Source organism: Durio zibethinus, chromosome 14 (genome assembly GCF_047325235.1).
Source record: "Durio zibethinus cultivar Kanyao isolate XHJ-2024 chromosome 14, ASM4732523v1, whole genome shotgun sequence".
NCBI lineage: Eukaryota > Viridiplantae > Streptophyta > Magnoliopsida > Malvales > Malvaceae > Durio > Durio zibethinus.
The window spans coordinates 2,724,819-2,742,511 of NC_143175.1; the positions used below are offsets into that span (position 1 = coordinate 2,724,819).

General features: G+C 32.9%; 2 protein-coding genes and 1 pseudogene across 3 annotated transcripts; all 3 read left to right on the forward strand.

Annotated features, from left to right (window-relative positions):
- The first annotated feature begins 1,914 nt into the window (after positions 1-1,914).
- On the forward strand, positions 1,915-4,381 carry LOC111294181 (uncharacterized; annotated as a pseudogene). Its single transcript, XR_016327366.1, has 4 exons — positions 1,915-2,178; positions 3,032-3,149; positions 3,227-3,447; positions 3,924-4,381. The product of XR_016327366.1 is annotated as an uncharacterized LOC111294181 (transcript).
- Positions 4,382-5,900: 1,519 nt separating this feature from the next.
- On the forward strand, positions 5,901-11,552 carry LOC111295533 (bifunctional 3-dehydroquinate dehydratase/shikimate dehydrogenase, chloroplastic-like). The gene is made up of 11 exons (XM_022889061.2): positions 5,901-6,162; positions 6,960-7,192; positions 7,781-7,886; positions 8,010-8,228; positions 8,540-8,886; positions 9,364-9,427; positions 9,587-9,695; positions 9,799-9,942; positions 10,334-10,482; positions 10,909-11,071; positions 11,203-11,552. The coding sequence occupies exons 1-11, from the start codon at positions 5,956-5,958 to the stop codon at positions 11,244-11,246; spliced, it is 1,785 nt and encodes a 594-aa protein (XP_022744796.2). The 5' UTR covers positions 5,901-5,955; the 3' UTR covers positions 11,247-11,552.
- Positions 11,553-12,689: 1,137 nt separating this feature from the next.
- Positions 12,690-16,870, forward strand: LOC111277820 (uncharacterized). Its single transcript, XM_089743147.1, has 4 exons — positions 12,690-12,875; positions 14,702-15,538; positions 15,629-15,745; positions 15,835-16,870. Exons 2-4 carry the CDS (start codon positions 14,741-14,743, stop codon positions 16,699-16,701), a joined length of 1,782 nt encoding a protein of 593 aa, XP_089599273.1. The 5' UTR covers positions 12,690-12,875; positions 14,702-14,740; the 3' UTR covers positions 16,702-16,870.
- The last annotated feature ends 823 nt before the right edge of the window (positions 16,871-17,693 follow it).

A 17,693-nucleotide genomic window follows, 5' to 3' on the forward strand; every position in this document is an offset into this window, starting at 1 on the left:
TTCATTCTCTCTCTTATTCACAGCAATCGATGCCTCAAGTATTGGAGAAGTTCCAGCATTTTCATCGGTTGCAGCTATCAGGGATTCCCAAATAAGCGCGGGCACAGCCTCAGCCTCAACTTAAAACGGCGGACAAATGGACTCTCATAAAATTAATTTTTTTTACAGAAAAAGGAAGGAATATAATAAATACTTTTAACTCCGAGCTCTTTGGAAATTGAAGCCTTGTAATTTATGATTTTGTAGCTAACATAAAAGACAAAGAAAAAGCCAAAAGCCAAGCCAACATTAAAAGACAAGGAAGGGTCAAAACCTGCTGTAAATCACGCGTATAAAAGAGAGTATCAAGGGGTAAAAATTTTTTTAACTTGGTAGTAATTTTATTTTCCATAGAAAATGTTTTCTTCTTCTTGATTTTACAGTAGGCCATGTATGGAAATCCATGATATTTTTTCCTTGTAATTAGATAAGCCCTCCTAACTAGTTGTAGCCGCCAGAAGGAAATGGAGAAAACTACACTCAAATTGGCTTGCTTCATAGCTCTGCTCATTATTGCTTTTGGTATGTATGTATGATCTCTTCCTCTTCCTCTCTTAGGGTTCATTTGGCATCGTGATGGAAGAAACTTTCATCGCATCATAGCTGTGTTTTATGATTGAACTCTTAACGATTCTATCATAAAACACATCACGACGTGGTGAGTGTCACTCCCACCGCGCAGTCTTTTCTACATTTTTTACTGATAAATGGTTAAATGGATTTTCATTTTTCATTTTTCATCCTTCATTTTTTATTTTTTCAGTTATTATCATTTGGTTATACGTACAACTAACGGATTCATTTGCTAGTTGCAGCCAAACCAGAATCCGAAGCATTGCTCGACGTTTCAAAGGGACAGCCATGCAATAAACATGAGGACTGTCTAGATGCCTGCAGTTATCGCGGCCGGTGTCCTGTCCTATGCGTCGCCGGATTCTGCGTTTGTGATTGCCCGCCGCCGAAGCATTGACACGAGGGCTTCTAGCTATATATCTCAAGCATGATTAATTTTAGCTAGGCAGATGCTTATTCCATTAGCATATTATTATGCTTTGTTGAAGTAAGCTTATATGTTTTACCTTGTATGGAATAAATAGAGTCATTTTTTCTCCAGGATCCTAGAAAAAAAGGGAAAACAAGAAAAAAATTTTTTTTTTTTCTTTAGCTGCTGGATTGTTTTAAAGCTTCTGTATCTGAGTGTGTGTACCCCAGTTTCCATTAGTAAAAGTTAATTTGCTTCATTTACCCCTAGAAATTAAAGAATAAAATTAAGTTTGCTATTTTTCTTGTTTCTCTAAGAACATAAATTTGTGACTTCCATCACAAATATCATTTTAAGCACGATGAGTAAGGTTTCAGATTTTTTTATAAAATTATAAATACAAAAAAAAAATTACAATAAACAAATGTTTGATGTTATATTTTAAAAGTGATTATTTAAATCAATTGAGTTAAGTCTTGAATGGATACATTTTTTTACCATCCTATCAATATGCAAAAAATAAGCAAAAAAAAACTTCTAATTTCTTTAAAAAATGAGATACTACGAGGTTAATTATATTATTGCTATCCAACTAACTTACCTAGGTTCATAAAATTTAATCTTGATTCAAAGATTAAAATTTTTTTTTACTTTTTATTCCTAATCAACGCAAAAGTTTTTTTATCTAAATATAATTAAGAAAAATATTGTAAATATTCACAAAAACATATTTTAATTTAATGTATCCAAAATCAGTGTATTTAAGTTTTTTTTTTTTTTTGGGCCAATAAATCCCTTGAATTGATAATGGATTAATCCGAGAGTTCAATCGAAAGGAGTGGAATTTAGGAACCAAGACCATTAGAAATTAGGCCCAACTATAAAAGCACAAAAAAAATAGAGGGAAAGAAAAAGAAAGAAACTTGAAAATATTTTAGGGAGAAGAAGCAGAAGAAGAAAGCCGAAACTAATTTCTTCCATTAGAGAGAGAAAGAAAGGAAAAGAATGGGGAGAGAGGTATCAGAAAGCTGCATCGATAGCCTACAAAGCGAAATGGTTTTGGCATATTGCAACCGTTTCTACGCCAATAAGCCTGAGCTCGCTGCCCGTCGGATCGAAGCCATCGGATGTCAGGTTGGCCACCAGCTCTCTGAACGGTAAACGCTTCCACATCTTATCGATATCCAAATTAAAGCTAGAGATTTATGAATCTGAACTGCCCATTTGAATTATATTTTGTAATGAATTGTTCTTTAGCTTGAATTTTAGTTTCAGTTACTGTGCTTTAATGGCTTTTTTTTTTTTCTTCTATCGGAGTGAAAAAAAATATCCATTAGTTGAAATTGAGTCAACTTGAGTGGAATTCAAAAACCCAAGTTTAAATTTTGGATCCTTACTCTATTATCGGGCGTAATTTTTGACTTGGGAAAAAGAATGGTATTAGTCTTCTTTTAGTAGTAATAAAGCTTTTATGATCATGTAATGGTCTGAACATATGTGAATTTGAAGTTCTGATTGTCGATGCTAATGGATGCAATGCTTTGGCTTTTGTAATTATTAGTGTTGCTTGGACTTGTTGTGTGATGTAATGCAAGGTAAATACTACGAAGAATAAAAGCTGAAATTATTTGATTTTTAGTCTTGACGAATCTTCTTAACTTGTATTCAGTACTTTCTACTCTAAACTGAAAGGTATCATCATTTTAAGGTAGTTAGAATAAAGGGTAGGCCAATGTCTCTGATCTGGGTTTATTTTTCAACTTTTTGTCTTGTGTAATGAGCCCTTGACATTTGGTGCCGCAAGTTGCTCCTGACAAAAAATTTGATATACAATGGGGCCTCTAAGAATTGTTAAGATACTTGATGTATTTGGTGAAATTCATTTTGATTTCTTGGGGCTTGATTAATTACGTAAGCAATGGCTCTTGGACAATGGATTCTTCCTGATATTCATTTTTTATTAAGGTTAAGATGCTTCTTGTTGTAATAACAAAGTTCAGTCATTGCCAGGTACATGATGGAGACACCATGTTTTAGTGATCATTTAGAGGCAATCAAGTTTATCTGCAAGGATTTTTGGTTTGAACTCTTTAAGAAGCAGATAGAAAACTTGAAGACAAATCATAGAGTATGTTTAGGAACTGAAACGAACCAAAACTGGTTGTGATGATGAAGTTTGTTAAATGGTCTCCACTTGTCTTGTAGGGTACTTCTGTATTGCAAGACTAATTGTTTTCGTTGGCTCACACGCATGTCAGTTGATCAATCACCTGAAAATGGAGCATCTGTAGAGCCTTCTATCATGCCTGACAACAAGGCTGTGCAAAGCATGTATCTCTATTTTCCCTGTGGAATCATCAGAGGAGCTCTTTCAAACTTGGGAATACCTTGTGCAGTTTCTGCCGACATATCCAGCCTTCCTGCATGTGAGTAGTCTGCTTGATGATTGCTATATAAATTTTTTTACCATTTTCTAAACATTTATTAACCATGTTTAAATGACAAGTGATTTTGAGTCATTTAAGCTTAACATGCCACTTCAGGAACTTAGCCAGTGCTATTTAATATATGAATCAAATTAGCTTTTGGTTTCTTGTTTATAAACTTAAGCAATGTTAAGTGACTTTCTATTATAGAAATTAGATAAAGGTTGATGTAATGGTGTTAGATACCTCTTGTTTATAACATTCACATTCACTTCATTTGATGTTTCTTGGGTTTTGAATACATCTTTTTGTTCTTTAACCTTGTTTCTTGGTACTTAATCAACGTCGATAACATGTTTCTGAAACAAATTTAAACTTAGTGTTAGATATTTGAACAGAATTAACTGTTTTGAGTTATTTGTTTATTCATGTAGCATATAAACTTGTTGAGACTTCTAATCTTGCTTTTACTTCAGGTTCATTTGTGGTCCGAATAAAGGCTTGATGAGCATGTTAACCAGAAACGCAACCCCAATTATTAGGTTTTCAAACATACACTTGATGTTAGTTTAAAAGAAAAAATATTCGGCTTCTGCATGATAACAACTCGGTTTGAGAACTGCTAGAGTCCCATTCAGAATATAAGAAGTTGTGGCACAAGAAATACATATGAAGAAACTTATTTGACAAATAGACTTGGAACTTTTGTACGTGGATATTGTGAAACCTTTGTTGGTGATAAGGTTGCTTTGTTGAATTCTTTTCTGTGCATTTAACTGTGGCATTGAACAATGCCCTTTATGTGTTAAACTGGCATGTTTCTCTGAAAAGGATTTGTACAGGTGTAGAACTAGGTTCACTAAAGAAACTATATGAAATCCTGTTTCAAAGAGTGATCCTTGTTTAATGCATGCAAAAAGGATGGATGCTTTTATCTCTCCCTTTTTTTCTTTAAATTTTTTTGGATGATTGAAAATTTATTGATCCAAAGCACAAATGTGATTGATAGCATGAAATCCCACCTCAAGGCATTACAACAAAACCAGAAACCAGTACAACATAACAGAAGCAAGTGTGAGACAATTGCCTGTTGTTATCGAACCAGGAAACTCCCAAGATATGAGAATTCTACAAGTGAAGTCAGCAGATATGGAGCACAGCATAAAGCAAACAAGTGTTTTGGGATTATTTAATATAAAGAAAAATTAAATTTGATAATTCGAATATTTGTATAATATAAAATATTAATAATTTATATATTTATATTATATTTTACATGAAAATTATGTATTATAATTTATATTTACATAAAAATATAAAATATATTTTTTTATTTTATTGAATTTATTTATAATTTTTATTAAAATTTTAAATCATATTATTTTTATATTTTTTATTTATATTATTTTTATGTCGTGTCCACATGTTATATTTAAAATTGTTAGGTTTAACAAAAATATTATTCTGTTTAAATCAAATGTTAGGATACATCTTTTTTTTTCACAATTTTTCACATTCATGAGGAATAAAATTTTTGTACTATGTATCATTTGTAGTTAAAAATGCCCTTTCTAATGTTGGGGACTCTAATCATAGATTAATAGTACTAGATTTTTTTTTACTACAAGTATTAGTTAATTAATTATTGCAATATTTTGTTGATAAATACATTTTTAATTGTGTCCAAAATTCGATCATCCAAATAGAGCCAAAAGAGGACAATATGGTAAAATCAGTTTTGAAGCTCACCAACCCACGTGTTTCACCCAACTCCAAAACAGGACAACCTTACACATTATTTTTGTCATTTTTTATAAGAGAAAAAAGCGTCATTATCGAAGGAATGGTACTTGCGAGAGCTAGGACCGTGGCATGCGGAGAGTGATTCTGAAAAGAGATATGCTACGAGATCCCGCAGAAATTTATTTTTAGATTCATGACATCATATACCAACACCTTTCTTTACGTAAATGAATTCATTTATTTTTGTTTTAAAAGTCATAAATAAAATTGGTTAATAAAAAATATTTATGTAATTATAAATTCATTAACATGGAAAATTAAAATTTTAGTGTTTTGCTGTGTGTTTATATTAAAAAAGTTGTTTTATTATTATTTATTAAAATAAAATAAATTAAAAATAGTAGAAGCCAATGTGTGAAAATAGGTTCCAAAACCATCAAATGATGATTTGTAGCTATTGAAAAAAGAAAAAGAAAAATAAAAATTATAATAATGAATATAAACATGTAATATATATATTAAAATCGGTTGAATTATTAACGAATGGTTGATTAAGTGATAAAGAGAATACGTGTTTTTATTTATTATTTGATTTTAATTTATTAAAAATATTAAAAAAATCCGAAATAAATAAGTAATATCTCTTAAAAAAATTTTTAAAAAATACTGTTGAACATAAACAGGTTAGGAGAGGACTTTGAATTCGTTTTTAGTTGAAAGAGGTGTGGGAACGTGGCTTCCTGTACGATGGACTGTTAGGAGGCGATGGTAGAAGCGGCTGCCCCTAACCATTCTGGAACAATTTTTTTTAAACCAAAACCCATACAAATAGAAGAAAAGCTACACCTAACTACTCACCACTTCACCAACTCCAACTCCAAAACTAAAACAGTGAAAGTCGCTTTACCTTCATTGTTTTCTTCTCCCTTCTCACCTCAAAGTCTCAACGCCATGACTTTCGAAAGCTTCCCGGTGATACCCTTTTTTCTGTTCTTTCTGTTTTCCTTTTATTATTGTTGTTGCAAAGTTGAAATAAAAAGCCAAAAGATTGCTATGTTTTTGGGGTGTTCTTTAGTCTTCTTTGATGATCATCTGTTTTGTTGTTGGGAACAATGCAAAAGAAGGAAGAGAAATGAAAGAGAAGAATATATGAAGTTCTGGGTTGTTCTTGGATGTTGTTTTAATGGTTTCTCCATTAGTCTTTTCTTTAAAGCTTCTGACTTTTCAGTTGACTTAAAAAGTTATAAATTGCTTCCATTTTTGGGAATGTAGGAGAAGTACCCTTATTGATTTGATTTGAGTTGTAAATATAATTTCTTTTGATTGACTTTTTAGTGATTTGAAATTGGTTAGGATTGAATCTACAAAATTTACAACTTTTTCTTTCCTTTTCATTATTGGATCAGTGGATGCTGGTTTCATGAACTTAGCTTAATTGGCTTTAAATTAAATTTTTATTCTGCTTTTGATTTTGATATACCTTTTGGTTTTCTTGATTTCATTTTAGGTTACTTGGTTCAATTTCCTTAGCTGCCTGATAAAGCATTTCATGCTTGTATTTGCTTCATAGTTCTGATTTTTTTTCTAGGAAAATTCAGAATGACATACTTTAGAAGCTTCAAAAATGTTTTTTTTTTTTTTTTTGGGGGGGGGGGGGGGGTTCATTTCTAATATTTGATTCTGAATTAGGTTAATTGAGTCCAAAAATCTATGCTTTTTCGTTGGATGTAATGTACTATTTTGTTGACTTCTTTTTGGTATTTTTTCAGTTGCCGATCACAGATTTTCAAATTGGTGATGGAGCTCAAAGGAATTCAACATTAATTTGTGTGCCAATAATGGCAGAATCAGTTGATCGGATGCTGGTTGAGATGCAAAAGGCAAAGGAAGTTGGTGGTGATCTTGTTGAGATTCGGGTGGATTTCTTGAAGAACTTTGTTCCAAGACAAGATCTTGATATCCTGATCAAACAAGCTCCATTGCCAACTCTTGTCACCTTTAGGTACTAAATTATTTATTGGAGGAAATAAAAACGGTTGCATCTGTTATCCATGATATTAGGGGTAATTTTGCTTTATATATTATCTGGTTGGAAATGTAAATTGAGCTTAAAGTAATGTTCTTTGGGTTGCAGAGGAACAGTGAAGCATGAAATAATTTGAAAGAAAAAAAAGAAATAATACTACTAATTTGAAAAAAAAAAAAGAAATAACACTTAAGTTTTTCAGGTCTTTTTTTGTTTCTTTTTTGCAGTAATGGAAAGCTCAACTTGATTAAACCAAAGAGTAATTAGACTGAATGAATGATCTTAGTTCTGTCTTATCTTATGCCAAATTATGTGGAACTTCATGTTCAAAAGAAAATTTTCTTTGAGTAGCAAGAATTCAGAATCAAGTTCAAAACCTGATTTTCTACATCTTTTTTATGCTTATGAGCAACTTGATTTCTTTGAAACATTATTCGGACTCAAAAAGTTCTGTGAGCTAGTTATGTAAAAGCGCTCAACTATTTATAAAAAAACAAAGTGTGATTGCTGCATTTGATATCTTTCCATATTTACCAACCCATCATTTGGATAATGCACTTTTAGACCAAGATGGGAAGGTGGCCAATATGATGGTGATGAAAGCAAGCGGCAAGAAGCACTACATCTAGCCATGGAATTGGGAGCAGATTACATTGATATTGAACTGAAGGTTGGTCACCCAAATGCTATGCTCTATGACAATGTTGTCATAGTTACTGCTTGCATTCTTAAATTCGATTTACTTTGTCATTTGTTGGAAACATGCTAATAAACATCCTTTTGCCTCTTGAAGGTTGCTTGTGACTTCTTTAATTCACTTCCAGGGGATAGGCCTGAAAATGTCAAAATTATAGTTTCTTCACACAACTACGAAAGTACTCCATCTGTTGAGGAATTAGGTGACCTAGTTGCAAGAATACAGGCTACCGGTGCTGACATAGTGAAGATAGCTACAACTGCTTTAGACATCAAAGACAATGCTCGAATATTTCAAGTACTTGTTCACTCTCAAGTAAGTAATTGACAATTTATACTTTTGACTTTGTTCCTTACAAACTGAAAGTTTTCTTTGAAAATAGTGACATATAGTATTAATCTTTGAAAATAGTGACATATAGTAATAACTTTTTAAGTCAATGCAAGATAAATGTATGAGCTTCCATTTGCAATTACGTTAACAATGCTTTCTGTTTTCTTTCTATTTTAACTAAATGCCAAAACTGTTTCTTATTTTCCTTGTTTCCCTTTTCATTATTTGTTGTAATAGGTTGTGTTCTTACAGTCTTTCCTACATTGTGAATGACATGTCAGCTGAATCTGTAGGTCCCAATGATTGGACTTGTCATGGGAGAGAGGGGTTTGATGTCAAGGATCCTTGCTGCAAAATTTGGAGGATTTCTCACTTTTGGTTCACTTGACGCAGGAGTAGTATCAGCCCCTGGGCAACCAACTGTGAAGGAATTGTTGGATTTATACAATATGAGGCATATAGGACCTGATACCAAAGTATATGGTGTCATTGGAAATCCTATCAGTCACAGCAAAAGTCCTCACCTCTACAATGCAGCATTCAGATCCACTAGTTTTAATGGAATATATCTACCTTTGTTGGTTGACAATGTCTCAAATTTTATCACTGCTTATTCATCCCCTGACTTTGCTGGATACAGGTAAAATCTGCTTTGGTAAGGTTGAGGGGTTTCTATAAGTATAGTATTTTTTTCTGTCCTGTTGATAATAAATATTCTTATTGACTCTCTTACAATATGCTCTGCAAGTGGTTATTTCTCTGTCTGGTGTTCCGGGTTCTAATGTCCCTTTTTGTGTCCATGAGTGCTTGCGGTCTCTCAATAAAATTTAGACTTCAATTTCCGGAGAAAGGCATTGGAAGACTTATAGAAGTCAATTCAAAGCTAAATACCATAGTCAATTTATATTTCTATTGTGTCAAAACTGTATGGTTCAATTTATGAACAAAAGTTGGAAAGATTTCAGAAAGTTATCAAAGAATCATAAGGTTGATTTGATAGAAGTTTCCGAGTATAATGTGCTTTTGTTATGCTTCCTTTTCCAAAAATTCCTAGGAATTTCCTCAGAACTTGCTCTCTTTGTCTACAAAAATTATAGTTGTCTTTTCTGAAATGCAGTTATACTATTCCTCACAAGGAGGCTGGACTTAAATGTTGTGATGAGGTTGATCCCATTGCCAAGGTATTGGTCCTTTCTGGACTTTGGAGTGTTACTTAATGTCTTTGCCAAGTTATCACCTTTTAAAAATTTCAGTCTTAACATGTTGAGAAATGTGTTGCTTATCATATCAGAAAAGTATGTTTGATTTTTCATTTTTTTTTTTAATCTAAATCCTTACAGCAAATAGGAGCAATTAGTTGCATGATCAGAAGACCAACTGATGGAAAATTGATTGGCTACAATATTGACTACCTTGGAGCTATTGCAGCTATTGAAGAGGGACTAAGAGGTTAATGCATTTACAATATCTATTCAACATTCTATTTATGTTCTTTTTCTTCCATCCTTTCCAAATGTGATGATTTAACCTACAATTTTTCCATTCTTTGCAGCATCAAATGGCACAACACCTGCATCTGGTTCGCCATTGGCCGGTAAAATATTTGTTGTAATTGGAGCTGGTGGTGCTGGAAAGGCACTCGCTTATGGAGGATATGAAAAAGGTGCTAGAGTAGTGGTTGCCAATCGCACGTATGGTAAGGATCTCCAAATAGTCATATCATTATGCTATATGACATGATTAGCATGAAATTTTATGGCTTTTTTATCAGTATATAAGCATATCAACAACATGGTGCAATGCTTTTGCTTGATATACTATGAAACATCTTTTGGGGGGGCACTGGCTTCATAGGATAAATCTGTTACTGCGATTATATTAGGTTGAAACTTTGACAAAAGTTTATTCTTTACGTCTTTATTTTCTCTCTTGTTATCATTAATATTAATGAATTCAATGCAAATTTTTTTATCAGCTTTTATGGTTGATACTTTGTGTAGCTTGATCCATTTTTGTCATCTTTAATAGTGTGATCAGTGGTTTGTTTCTCATTGGCGAATGATGACGTTTTTTCTTCTTACGTCCAGACAAAGCTGAAGAACTTGCTGGCAAAGTTGGAGGACAAGCACTTTCCCTTGCTGCGTTGAATGATTTCCATCCAGAAGAAGGGATGATCCTCGTTAATACTACATCTGTTGGAATGAAACCAAGAATCGATAAGACACCAGTATCCAAGGTTTGCCTCCTTAATTTTGTTTTCAAACACATCTATCATGAATGTCTTGCAAAAGGATAAATTTGTTCACTGGGAAGATCCATTACTTAGTAACAATGTCCTCCATTTCAGTTTAGACTGAAATTCAATTGGAACAGCCTTATCAGTATTTGATTTATACATTTCTCTTTCCAGAAACAATCAAAACCATTCAATTTCTTTGATTGAGATCTCGGATATGAATTTTGTGTTATTTAGTGTTATTGTCATTGTTCTCTTTCTTGTATTAATCAACAAAAACTTGATGATCTTCTCTTGTGGAGAACATTACTTCCTATGCAAACTTAAGAATTAAATTTACATGAAGAGCTTTTAAATATCCACATGTAAACAGAAAAGCTTCATATGCCAAAAGTGAGTTTACACAAGTCTCTTTTTCCCCTGCAGGAAGCTTTGAAACACTACTCATTGGTCTTTGATGCCATCTACACACCAAAGTTAACCAGACTCCTGAGAGAAGCACAGGAGTCTGGAGCCACTATCGTATATGGCACAGAGATGTTCATCAATCAAGCATTTGTACAGTTCGAGATGTTCACTGGTTTGCCAGGTAAGATGAAGCCGATGATTGACCGGATTCAATATATCTCTACCTATATTCTTTTTCTTTTACTAATCTATCATCTATGCATACTCTTTGCTTCTTCTAATGATCTTTTTTCATTTATCCATTGCATGCAGCACCAAAGCAACTCATTAGGGATGTGTTGGCAAGAAATACATAAGAAGGAATTTGCTTATTCAAACTCTTGTTACAGCTGAACTTTTTCAGTTGCAACAAATTTTCTTGTTCTTTTATTATAGCTATTAACATGTGTTGTTAAAATGTACTAGAAGATGGATCATTACCTTAGGAAAGGGTTCATGTAATGAAGCTCAAGCCCTGATTCTTGGTCCAGATTTTTTTTTTTTTTTAATTTTAGTTTGTTCATTAATTTACAGGATAAAATCAAAATATTTCCCTATTTAATGAGTTTTCATTTTGTGAATCACAATGGTGGCTGCATAAGATCTTCAGATTTCAATAAGAATTTTTTGTCCTTGTTTTTACATTTATTTACCAAAGGCTTCTTTTGCCATGGGACTTCGTTTGATTCGGTTGAAATTTTTATAAGAAGTGCCCTTAGATTAGAGCTGTTCTAAAAATACTTAAAGAGAAGCTAATATAGCCTTTGCTATAAAAAAATCGAAAAAATTATTTAATAATATTTTTGTATATTTTTATAAAAATAAATTAATTAAAAAAATCAAATTACTGTAATTTCAGATTTAAAAATAATTTACTATCAATAAAATTTACTTTGAAATTAATTTAAAAAATATGTCAAATAAACTTTTTTTTTTTTTTTTGAATTTCAAATGGTCTCAAATTAAGCTCAATAAAAAATCAAAACTTAGGCTCAAGGCCCAATCAGTGATCGTCACGATTGTTTTAATCTCTTTTTCTAAAAAAATTCCTTTCTATTCGGGGTTGGATTCCAAACGAAAGAAACAAAAATAATTAAATAAAGCAAAAAGGTTAAAAAAATCAAGTGTCTTTACCCAATATTTAGTTTGACAATCCAACCCTTAGCCGTCTTTTTTAATTTTATCCGATTTTATAAATTTTTTTTATCTTTTTAAATTAAATTTTGAATAAAATCAGATTAAATATTTTAAAAAATAAATTAGAATGGAGTTATATGCAAATCAATCTTGATTCAATTTGATATTTATATATAATTTTTATTATTTATTTAATTATTATATTTAAATTTATTTATATTTTATTTATATTTAAAAAATTAATATTTTATTAATTTTAAGTCAAATTATTTATGAATTGAAATATATATAAATAGAATCAAATATATAAGTATTATTTTAATACCAAAATTCAAAACAAATAAAATCTTACGCGATTCGTTGCCACCATTGCCTAATATGTTGCAAAAGTGAGTGAAAAAAAGAAATAAAATGAAAAAAAATTTTGGGGCAGTTTCAAAAAAATTTTACGCAAATTCAAGGAGTCTCACCGGCTAGTACTGCCAAAGTCACACAGAAGGGGTATTCTTTTAAATTCAGTCTAAAAAGAAGGGTAGTCTGGTAAAATAAAAAATAAATAGAAGTACTTTTTTTTTTTTTGGTTACTATAACTCTAAAATCCGAGCACGGCCGTCCTTCTTTTCGTTTAGATTTCATTTTAAGAAAATTTCTTTTTTCCTTCTTCACCTCAATTAAAAAAAAAAACGCAGCGAAAAGTTCCCAAATACAGAACCCTAACATGTTTGTGTGGTCAGGTTTCATAGCAGTGTTTTTCGGAGTGTAATTTTTGTTGTCATTTTCTTTTGGTTGCCGAGAAAGGGAACGAAAAGGTAACGAAATTTGAAAATCTGTTGTTTCTGTTTTTCTTTTCTTGTTTTGAAACGGTTGATTTTGATTGATTGCTATTCTGTTTTCAAGAGTTGGATGTGAAATTTTAAATCTTTTCAAGGAGCTGTGAGTTTTTTTTCTTTTGATTTACTGATAAAAGTTGAAATTTGATGTGTATTAAATTTTTAGGGTTTGTAAAGGCTAACAAATTTAATTTATATCTATAATTGCTGAAAATCGTTGCATGGTTAGAGATAAAATTGAATCAATTTGAATTTATTTTTGCCTGTTTTAGTTGGCGTAACTGTTTATCTGATATGGGTGTGGTCTGTTTTTACTCTGTTTACCTTTTTTGCTGCATTTTCATGTGTTTTTCTTTTGGAAAATTTATCAGTCCCTAGGCTATGGTAGGAATCTAATTAGATATATGTGCATTGAGAGGAATTACACTAAGGATATGCTTTGCCTGATTGGGGTATTAAGAAGAGATTTGGCTGAAAATGAGTTATTTGGAATTGAAATTTAAGCATTTTTAGTAGATATGTGAAAAATGGTGAAAGGGGAGGAAAGAATTAAATGAGATTGTGTTTAACTGTTGTTACTTTCCTTTCTGTCCATGGATAATGTGATGTGAGATGAGCATGGATTTAAATAGTGTCTGCAACTTATGGCTGATATTTAGCGGTAGCGCTTCATTCCACTACCGTTACTCACCGCAATGGAGGTGTGAATCATCATTCACAGAAATAGCGGTGTATCGCGTCTGCAAAGAATGGTATAATGGAAAATTGCGGCTATAACGGACGCTAAAACCGTTATTTGTGCATTTCTTTAATATATCTATGAATTTTAGAGCATATTGATTCTAAGTTATAACTAAAATATGACAAAAAATTATGTTAGCCTATAAATATAAGATTAAAATATCATAAATTACTTTAAATATCATAAGTAAATATTATCATATCAAACTATTCTTTTGCTTCATTTTATGGTAAATTGTGAAAATTTTTAAAAATTCACAACGATGAGCACGACTATAGCTATCTTATCCGTTATGTCTGCAATCGCGATAAATGCGTCGTGATCGAAAATGCGGCTACGACCACATTTTAAATCATTGGAGGTGAGAGAGAAAGTGGAGATACTTCAATTTTCTCAACTTAAGTTCTTATAAGTTCTAAGTAGGTGACAAGAAGGGAGAACTCTCTCCTTACCGGTGATATTTTCTTCATCTTGTTCCAACTCCAACTTATAACTTTACATATTTATATTGCTTTGCTTTGGTATTGACAATTAGGAAGTTCTTAATTTTGATAGGCAGAAATGTGTGACTAAGACGAAGTTATGGCTAACCAATGTTGGTTTGATTTGATATGGACTTTACTAGCGAATTTGTGACTCTACTGTGTGTGTTTGGGCCTTCTGGGACATACTATATTTATGTGTCTGCTTGGAGCCAATTTTAGAAATCAAGTTGCACTAGGTAGAAAGACTGCAAAGTTTCTTGTACAAATGATTCTAGTTTCCATAAGCCTATTCACCTCAATAATGATGTTAAAACATTTAATGTACATATTTGATTAGGAAAATTTGCTGTACTTTAAAAAATAAAAATTGGTTTATTCCTTGTGTTCTTTTTTCCCTTGACGTCTACTCAATGTGCTTGACTGGCTTTAGACATTCCCAAAACCTCTTTCTGTCTCTCTCTCTCTCTCTCTCACACACACACACACAGACACACACGTGCACACACACACACACACACACACACACACATTCCTGTTCTGGTTTAAAATCTTATCTGCTTGCCTGCTAATTTGACCAGGAACACAATTGGCTTTTTCAATCCTTGGGTCAGTAGACTATGGAACAAGAAAATAATAAAAATGAAGCTGACAATGCTGCAGAAGACATGGCAAAATCACAATCATCTGAAAATAAAAGCCCAAATTTATTGAAGGCCAAATCTGATATTGCAAAGTCAATGGCCAAGAATTTCTTGAAGACAAGAAAAGCCACTGGTACTTCTGAGGTTCAGAGGAAAAAGCAAGAGAAGAAAAACAAGAGTGTATCAGAAGGCAGTAAAGCAACTGAAAATGATGCTAAGAAGCTAAATTCAAGGGAAGAGAGCCAACAAAAGGATGCAACCACCAGTATGGAGCATGTAGAGAACAGTCAGCAGATCGAAAAGAACAAAGAAAATACATATGCATCAGATAGCAAGGAAAAAAGTAGTAAGTCAAATGACAGTCCCAAGAAACTAAGAAGGGGAGAGGAGCCTGGTCGGAAGAATGAAGAAAAGCAGAAAGTTACGAAAAAGAGAAAACGAAATGAGCAGAAGGAAAAGCACAGTAATTCAGAGAAGAATAATGATAACAAAGAAAAGCATGATGATAAGGGAAAGAAACCAGAAAATAAAAAGAGAGAAAGGATTGATGGTCTAATATTTATGTGCAATGCAAAGACCAAGCCAGATTGTTTCCGGTACCATGTAATGGGGGTACCAACTGGTAGAAAAGATCTTGTGTTGGGTATCAGACCAGGGCTTAAGCTTTTTCTCTATGATTATGATCTCAAGCTTATGTATGGGATTTATAAGGCATCTTCTTCTGGTGGCATGAAACTTCAGCCCAAGGCTTTTGGTGGGGCTTTCCCTGCTCAGGTACCATTTTGTTATAGCCATCTTCCTTTGGTTACAACTCATATTCTTCCTTACTTTAAGAGATTTGTGTATTAATGACTTCTGTTTCAGGTGCGGTTTAGTGTCCATGCTGATTGTTTTCCTCTGGCAGAGAGCATTTTCAAAAAGGCGATCAAGGAGAATTATAATGAAAATAACAAATTCAAAACTGAACTTACTGCTAGACAAGTGAGGAATAGGTTTTTTACCTGGTAGTTAGGTGTTCATAGTTTCCTATCATATTTTAGCATTAATGACATCTGACATTTCTTTTTCAGGTTCGGAAGCTCACAGAACTGTTCCGACCAGTTGCAGTTCATTCAACTGCACTGGTTGTTCACTCTCCATCAAGGGGAATGGCTCGAATCCTTGAACACCCTGAAAATAGGGAAGTTCATGTTAGACCAAGGGAAGCAAGGCCCCCTTCAGACAGAGAAGCATCTGCTAGAGACCCTTATGCCAATATAAGTGCTAGAAGTTATTCTGTTTTATCTCATGAAAGGGATCGGCAAATTGTAAATGGAGAGTTGGCATCTATTCGGAGGGAGGACATTCATCGTGATTTATACCTTAGTGAGAAGGAATACAGGGCTTATGGTCTTCAGGGAGAGAGAAGAAGCTCAACTCTTCAGCATCATATCGCTCCTAGATTAGGACCTTACCAGGGAGATTATAGGGAGCAGCTTCTATGCCAACCAGAACCGGTATACAGGGAATCTGTGCCTATGCAGAGAGATATAATTCGCTCTGATTCTCGTTACTTGACTGAGAGAGAGTATCGGACCTATGATTTGGGTGCTACACGAGAAATGCAATCAGCTGTTTCTGCTGCAACTGCAAATACATCTTTAGCTGCTGCTTCTTCTTTGGATTCCTATGCTACGGATCCATATTATGGTCGTTATTACGGTGCTTCATTGGTGGACTCTTACCTGCCACATCCAAGAGAGGCACACCTGATTGAGACTGATCATCTGAGGAGGAGAGAAAGCAACCAAGTGGATAGAGTGTATTCCACATATGCTTCTGATGCTTTAGCATATGACAACCTGATGCATCGACGTCAAGATGTTAAGCCTGAAGCTGCTTCTACATCAGTTTCATCCCGGTATTCTTTTGCTGGTGCATCTTGGTCTTATCACTGAGAGTCGAAGTTTGATTATCTGTCCCTTCATATCCGCAACTGGAGACATGTCATTTTCTTTCAATTAACGACTTTTTCGCTGTTATTTGCATGCATGTTGTTGAACTTCAATAGTCATCTCTGTTAAACAGTTTATCCTAAATAATTAGCATAGACTGTTTTGAAATCAATAGTTTTCGAGGCTTGCTGAGTACGGCTGCAGGTCGAAGTTCGTATTCAGCATACACTTTCTGTTGGATGGTCTAGGCTTGGGTTGGGCCAGCTGATAGTGAATGTAGATGGTTGTTTTTACGAAACAGCCAATCCAAACCAACTGCCTACGGAAGAAAACATGATTTGGGCCTTGATGTTTTTATCCATGCGCTGAGTTCAAGGAAGATCCTTGATTAATAAAAACGATGCTTGGGCATTTTTATGCTAGCAAAGGAGATTGTGATTTGTGAGTGGATGGAAATTGACAACATGTAATATCCAAGTACTTAACATGATTGTTGTTTAAAATCCCATAATATTGACTTTTCAAAAAAAAAAATCCCTATAATATTGAAATGGGAACTGAAAATTTTTCTGAAAGTATATGAATTTGAATAGCTCTTTTGAATAAGACATCAAGTATTTGTTTTTAGTAACAGATAAGATTTTGATTTAGTGAAAAAAAAAACGGCTTTAGAACATTGAAGTTTTAGGTTTAAATTTTACTGTATGAGTTTGATTTGTCTAATTACGTTTTAATTTATTAATTAATTATTTAATAATATATTATATATAAATGTAATACTTGATTATGATTTAACTTCTTTTACTTGTGTAATTTCGTAAAAAAAGAAAAAAATGTTCTTAGTGTTACATTTAGCACATTCTTATCCATAATTTATATGGTGAAAATTGACGCGGAAAAGGGTGGTTGTTGCGTGTAAAACGTCAGCAAATACTAAACATTTGTTTATTCAACACATGCAATGCCAAGAAAGACCAAATCTAACTTCTCTTGTT

Excerpts from the sequence above, each read along its gene's own strand:
- LOC111295533 (XM_022889061.2), top strand. The coding sequence starts at position 5,956 with ATGGTAGAAGCGGCTGCCCCTAACCATTCTGGAACAATTTTTTTTAAA. Across the intron at positions 6,163-6,959 it reads TGACTTTCGAAAGCTTCCCG|TTGCCGATCACAGATTTTCA; the intron begins GTGATACCCTTT and ends GTATTTTTTCAG. Across the intron at positions 9,943-10,333 it reads GGTTGCCAATCGCACGTATG|ACAAAGCTGAAGAACTTGCT; the intron begins GTAAGGATCTCC and ends TCTTACGTCCAG.
- LOC111277820 (XM_089743147.1), top strand. The coding sequence starts at position 14,741 with ATGGAACAAGAAAATAATAAAAATGAAGCTGACAATGCTGCAGAAGAC. Across the intron at positions 15,539-15,628 it reads GTGGGGCTTTCCCTGCTCAG|GTGCGGTTTAGTGTCCATGC; the intron begins GTACCATTTTGT and ends CTTCTGTTTCAG. Across the intron at positions 15,746-15,834 it reads CTGAACTTACTGCTAGACAA|GTTCGGAAGCTCACAGAACT; the intron begins GTGAGGAATAGG and ends TTTCTTTTTCAG.